Source organism: Zea mays, chromosome 6 (assembly GCF_902167145.1).
Source record: "Zea mays cultivar B73 chromosome 6, Zm-B73-REFERENCE-NAM-5.0, whole genome shotgun sequence".
Classification (NCBI taxonomy): domain Eukaryota; kingdom Viridiplantae; phylum Streptophyta; class Magnoliopsida; order Poales; family Poaceae; genus Zea; species Zea mays.
The window spans coordinates 39,248,267-39,254,586 of record NC_050101.1 but is presented as its reverse complement, the minus strand read 5'-3'; the positions used below and the strand labels follow the sequence as shown (position 1 = coordinate 39,254,586).

Here is a 6,320-nt window from a genome sequence, read left to right as displayed (position 1 = left end):
CTTTCGAATCGACTTTAAAGCAGAACACGCTGAAGGTTTAGCCTGTCCTGGCCAAACCAGTTCGGCGGTGTATACATCCATGGATTCATCGTCCGAATTATCGTATCCCACTAGATGCATCTTATGGCTAGCCGATTTTGATGTTTCCTTACTTCGGCTTTCACAGGTCATAGCCCGCTGGTGTAAGTGCACTAGTGAAAAGAATTGGGTGCCATCTAATTTTTCTTTTAAGTAGGGTCGCAACCCATTGAAAGCTAGCCCTGTCAGTTGTTTTTCTGCGACATGAATCTGAAAGCATCGGTTTCTAGTGTCCCGGAATCTCCGGATATAGTCATTAACCGATTCTTCAGGCCCTTGTCGGACTGAAGCTAAGTCAGCCAATTCTAACTCATGTTCTCTTGAGAAGAAGTGTTCATGAAATTTTTGCTCTAATTCTTCCCAAGAGTTAATAGAGTTTGGTGGCAAAGCTGCGTACCATGCAAATGCAGTATCAGTAAGGGACAACGAGAATAAACGAACGCGGTAGGCTTCCCCATCAGCCAATTCTCCCAAGTGTGCTATGAATTGGCTTATATGTTCGTGTGTGCTTTTCCCACTTTCACCAGAAAACTTAGAGAAGTCTGGTATTCTAGTTCCCTATGGGTATGGCACGGTGTCGAATCGGTGGCTATAAGGCTTCCGATACGATTGCCCTGTACCTGACACACTAACACCGAGTTTGTCCCTGAACATCCCGGCTACCTCATCTCTGACCCTCTCTGCCATGTCTGGCGACAATCCATTGAGTTTGTGGGTGGAGATTTCAGGTTGCCTGACATTACTCTGTCGGCTTTCCTCCCAGGTATGTTTGAGGTGTGTGTTAGGTGTCCTATTAATGTCACCAGCTCCTGCCCTATACCCCTCAGGCTCTCTTGTGGCCGAATAGTATTCAGCCCTATGTCCATGAGGTGGTATGGCATGATTATAATGTGTTGCTGGTGGGGCACCATAATGTTGCTGCGATGAATGTGGGAACTGTGCGTATTGCGCAGCTCTCGGCTCTGCGTATGCATATCCGGACGGTCCGGCGTAAGAGGCCGAATGGTCCGCGACCTGGCCAAATGGTCTGAAGGTATATCCGGATTGTCCAGCCGTATATGGTGCTACGTGGGTAGTCTCGTACCCAGACCGTCTGTCGTAAAGAACTGGACGGTCCGCGATCGGGCCGAATGGTCCAGGGCTGTACCCGGATGGATCGGCCATATATGGCGTGACTTGGGCAGTCTGCGCATGGACTCGTGTAGAGTCGGATGGTCCAGCGTAATACGTCGGCCGGTTCATGCCATATCCGGACGGTCCGGCGTAAGATGGCGGACGGTCTGCAACATATCCGGACGGTCCGGCGTGATGCACCGGACGGTCCGTGATGGGGCCGAAGTGTTCAGGGTTGTACCCTGATGGTCCGGCCATGTACGGTGTGACCTGAGTGTTTTGTGTGCGGGCCTGCATCTGGTCGGACGGTCCGGCGAAATACGCCGGACGGTCCGGTCGCGTCCAGTACCTGCCGCGTGCCTAGTGGTTGCGGCTGTGATGGTGACACGAAAGCGTGCATCGGCATACCATATGATGGCTGGGTCAAAGGTGACCCGTTTATAGCCGATGTGTTTGACGTGGGTGGCACTGTATTAGACTCTCGCGATGGAAAATTAGGAGCAGCTGATTTCTCGTATGCACGTAAATGCATTTTAATAAATTCATCTACATATTGCTTTAACTGATCTCCTCGTTGATCCATAAAAGTCGTAAGAGATAGATCTGGAGTACTTACAGCGGGACCCTGCAGTGGAGGTAGGAGAGATTCCATATCGATCTCCCCTTGACGGACGATCTTCTGGTGGCGATCCACCGTGAAGTGTGACAAGTACTTGTCCGCCGCCTCCTTGCGCCGTTCGGAGAGTTTATGCAGCAGTTCCGCCTCTTCCTTGTCGCGTTGTTCGTTCCATTGCCGCATCACCTCCTTCTCATCGCGCATTACGAGGTCTTCAAAGGGCCTTTGGTCATCAGCCGGGAGCGCCTCCATGGCCGGCTTGATGATGTTGGTGGTGGAGATCTTGGTGTGATCCTTAGAACCGGCCATCTATGGGCCGATTTTTAGCAGGTCTAGACACCTATTCCCCAGCGGAGTCGCCAAAAAGTATGTTGACACCTTTTTGGAGGCGTCAATCACTCAAAAGAACCAGCGGCGGTGCCCTCTGCACAGGGGCGGACGGTCCGCGCGTAGGGGCCGGACGGTTCGCGGCCTGGCGCGAGGCGGCGGTGCTCTCTGGTCAGACGCGGACGGTCCGCGGCCAAGGGCCGGACGGTCCGCGACCTGGTGCAGGAGCTCGGGTTCCCTGCCTGACGGTCGGACGGTCCGCGCTCTAGGGCCGGACGGTCCGCGCGTGCGCAGGGACGACGGAAGATCGCCGGCGGCGCCTGGATCTCGCTCCCGGGAGGGACCCCGTCGGGAGGAGAGATCCTAGGAGTTGTCTAGGCTCGGACCGGCCGACCTAGACTCCTCTAATCGACGTAGAGTCGAGGAGAGACAGAGAATTTGGGGATTGGAATACTAAACTAGGGTTAAACTAGAACTAGACTAGAACTACTCCTAATTATGCTGAAAATAAATGCGAAATAAAGTTGTATTGGTTCGATTGTTGGGGGTTTAATCGGCCGTAGCCCTTCATCTATATAAAGGGGAGGTCTGGATCCGTTTCCAACCGTTTCCCGAGTTAATCCCGCGGTTTTAGGTAACAAATCCCGCGAGAAACTAGGAACCCTAACTGACTCTGCGCGCGCGCGGACCGTCCGCGCCATCACCGCGGACAGTCCGGATCACGGACCGTCCGGCCTCGGGGCCGGACCGTCCGCACTGCTCTTTTTAGAGCTCAACAATAATAGTATCCAAAATTGTTGGATTATTGTGAGACCAGGTTTTTCCTTTTCTTTGAAAGAAGTGTTAGCAAGACTCTTGCAACACACTTTCCTGGAAGGCTGGAACGAAGGCAGGTTTCTTAACTGAAAACACACAAATTTCTCAACACAATCCATGCCATCCTTAAAAAAACAAAACATGACAAACAATGTGTATATTTCTTATTAAAAAACAAAAACAATAAATTTACATCTGGTGTTATGCATTTGCTCCATCATCCCTAGCTACATCACAATATCACACGTGCATTATTTTATATAAGTTTAATCAACCTGCTAATTAATTAATTAATTTACTTCCTCTTATTCTTGCTGCTAACGAGCAAGACGACGTAGAAGAGCGCCCTGAAGAAGAAGCCCCACGCCACGGTCACCAGCAGGCAGTTCCATTTTCCAATGTCCGTGACGGCCTGCTGCGCCAGCACGTCGGCGCCGGTGGTGACGCAGGTGTTGGCCGTGAGGTTGGAGCCCAGGGTGTCGCTGATGGCCTGCATCACCTTGAGCTTGACGGCCTCCGTCATGTGCGCTATCGGCGTGCCCTCGAACATCTCGACGCCGCGCGTGAAGCAGCGCGAGGCGTCGCTGAACTCGTTCTGCAGCACCGCCTGGTACGGGTACTTGACCAGCGACAAGTAGTGGAACCAGATCCAGTAGTCCGGGATCCTGTCGCGGTTGATGAAGAAGCCCGAGAAGAGGAGGAAGTAGGCGAGGATGGCGACGACCACCGTGTAGCCCAGCATGACGTGCGGCACCACCGCGGAGAGGAAGGTGACGAAGCCGCTGCCCGCCCAGAAGGAGGCGAGGATGATGAGCACGAAGAAGAGGAACGAGGGGCCGCCGCCCGCGAGCCCCACCGCCCAGAACGTGGTGACCGCGAACGCCAGCGACAGGAGCACCAGCGGTGGGAACGCGACGACGGCGTTGGCCAGCACGTAGGAGGCGCGGCGGTAGGCGTTGTGCGCGGTCTCACGGAGGTAGATGTGGCGCTCCTGCACGAACACCGGCAGCGCGTCGGCGCACACGTAGAACGTGGTGGACATGGCCATGGCGAAGAAGCCCAGCCGCTCCTGCACGCCCTTGGGGCTGTCGTCGAGGCGCCAGAAGATGGTGGCCAGGATGAAGCCCGTGACCATGATGGTCCCGAGGCGCATCAGGAAGAGCTCCGGCATGCGCCCCGTGTTGGTGAAGGAGCGCTTGATGAGGACCCACACCTCCGTCCACGGCGGGTTGGCGAACGTCGGCACCGACGACCCGGTGGCCGCGCCGCCGCCACCGCCACCGCCGGGACGACCGCTCCCGGCCACCAGCTTCCCGCGGGACACGCTCTCAGCGATGGCGAGCTCCAGTGGCATGAGCTTGCCCTCGGCGGGCGCGTCGCCGCCGCGCTGCCACTTGACGTTGAAGTCGGCGAGCGGGGCGGCGCCGCCGGGGCTGCTCTCGTACTCGCGGATGGTGTCAAGCGCGAACTCGGCCGGGTTCTCGTTGTCCGGGATAGGCGCGCCGAAGGCGGCGAAGAAAGGTTTGAGCCCCGCGGGCGTGCCGGCGTACACGGTGCGGCCGCGCGAGAGCAGGAGCAGGCGGTCGAGGATGCCGAGGATGCGCGCGCTGGGCTGGTGGACGGTCATGATGACGACGCTGCCGCTGCGCGCGATGCGGCGGAGCACCTGCACCACCATGAACGCGCTGGCGGAGTCGAGGCCCGACGTGGGCTCGTCGAGGAACAGCAGGATGGGGTCGTGGATGATGTCGGTGCCGATGGACACGCGGCGGCGCTCCCCGCCCGACACCCCGCGGCGGGCCTCGTCGCCGATGATGGTGTCGGCGGCGCGGGCCAGCCCGAGCTGGTCGACGAGCGCGTCGACGCGCGCGCGCTTGCGGTCGGCGGGCAGCGCGCGCGGGAGGCGGAACTCGGCGGCGAACCGCAGCGTCTCGCGCACCGTCAGCATCGGGTGCAGCAGGTCGTCCTGCATCACGTGCGCGGAGATGGCGCGCAGGCGCCGGCCCTGCAGCGGCTCCCCGTTGAGCGTGACGCCGCCGCGGAGGCTGCCGCGCGCGATCCTCCCCGCCAGGGCGTCCACCAGCGTCGACTTGCCCGACCCGCTCGCGCCCATGACCGCCAGCAGCTCCCCGTCCCGCGCCTCCCCGGAGATGCCGTCGAGAAGGGTCTTGGTGGTGGTGTCGGACGGCGCCGGCGCCGGCGCGTCCGAGGACGCCAGGCGGTTGCTGGGCCGCCGCCGAGGCAGCAGGCAGCCCAGACCGCCGCCGCGCTTCTTCACACTGTACGACAGGTCGGTGAAACGGAGCACGTACGTCACCGGCGGGAGCACAACCGGTGGGAGCAGCTGTCGCGTGCCCGCCGCATCGGCGTTGCCGCCGCACGAGGCTGGCTCGTCGATGTCGATGTCGACCACCACGGCGGCGTGGCCCGAGGTGGCCATCCGCGCTAGACGGTTGGCTAGCTGCGTGTGTGTGTGTGTGTGTTCACGAGCACGAGGTTGGCGCGCTCTGGTGGTGGCGTGTCGCTGCGGTTGAGACTTGAGAGCGTGGCGTGGGCGGGCGCGTTTAGTTATAGGGAGGAGGCGTGGAGCGGGATCCTCTCCAGCTTTGGGGTCTCGTACTGTGTCTGTGTCTGTGTCTGGGTGTACGTGTACCAGTCGGAGTAGGAGACCGGCCGTCCACCACGTTTCTGTCTCTCCCTGCTTCGTTTTACAGATGATGACGATGAGGACGACGACGGAAGACCAAGTTGTTTCACACTCACGCTACTGTATATGGTAGGTTGTTTGGGGGTGACAATTTGAGTTTGGTAGCCGAACTTGCACGAAACAGCTCGGAAATAGAATGCAGCTACAAAAATCATGTTGTCGAAATATATAAAGTACAAAAAAAAGGGGAAGGTGTGTCAAACCATGTTACCGAAAACATCGTGCTGTCCCGCTGTAATTGTAATAACTAAAGCAAATAAAATATGCTACTGTACCGCTGTAATAATGTAATAATGATAACAAAAACAAGTACTGGGCCTGGCCGCGGAAGCAGGAACGGGTCGTTGCACCCGTCACCGCTAGTCCACCGAGTCCATGTGATCAGCAAGAACAGCAAGATCAGCAAGAACTGCAGGACCAACTCGGGCGCTCTGTACCGTGCTGTGACAACTGCACAGCGTAAATGTGTTGGCAGCTGTTGGAAGCCAACTGTTTGGACAGGTACAATTGGGATCCATAGAGATAAAACAAACACTTTATAAGTAGTAAAAGCCGGTACGATTTAAAGCAAAACAGGCTGAAGACTAGCGAGCAGGACTCGGCTAACCGGCAGCACGAGTCGCGGAAAACGACTCTGCCGTGAACCTATGCCACCCCGAGTCC

General features: G+C 57.5%; 1 protein-coding gene across 1 annotated transcript; it reads right to left on the bottom strand.

Annotated features, from left to right (window-relative positions):
* Nucleotides 1–3,076: 3,076 nt before the first annotated feature.
* LOC100501607 (ABC transporter G family member 16) lies at nucleotides 3,077–5,483 on the bottom strand. Its single transcript, XM_008650379.3, has one exon. The coding sequence runs from the start codon at nucleotides 5,388–5,390 to the stop codon at nucleotides 3,246–3,248; it is 2,145 nt and encodes a 714-aa protein (XP_008648601.1). The 5' UTR covers nucleotides 5,391–5,483; the 3' UTR covers nucleotides 3,077–3,245.
* Nucleotides 5,484–6,320: the final 837 nt, after the last annotated feature.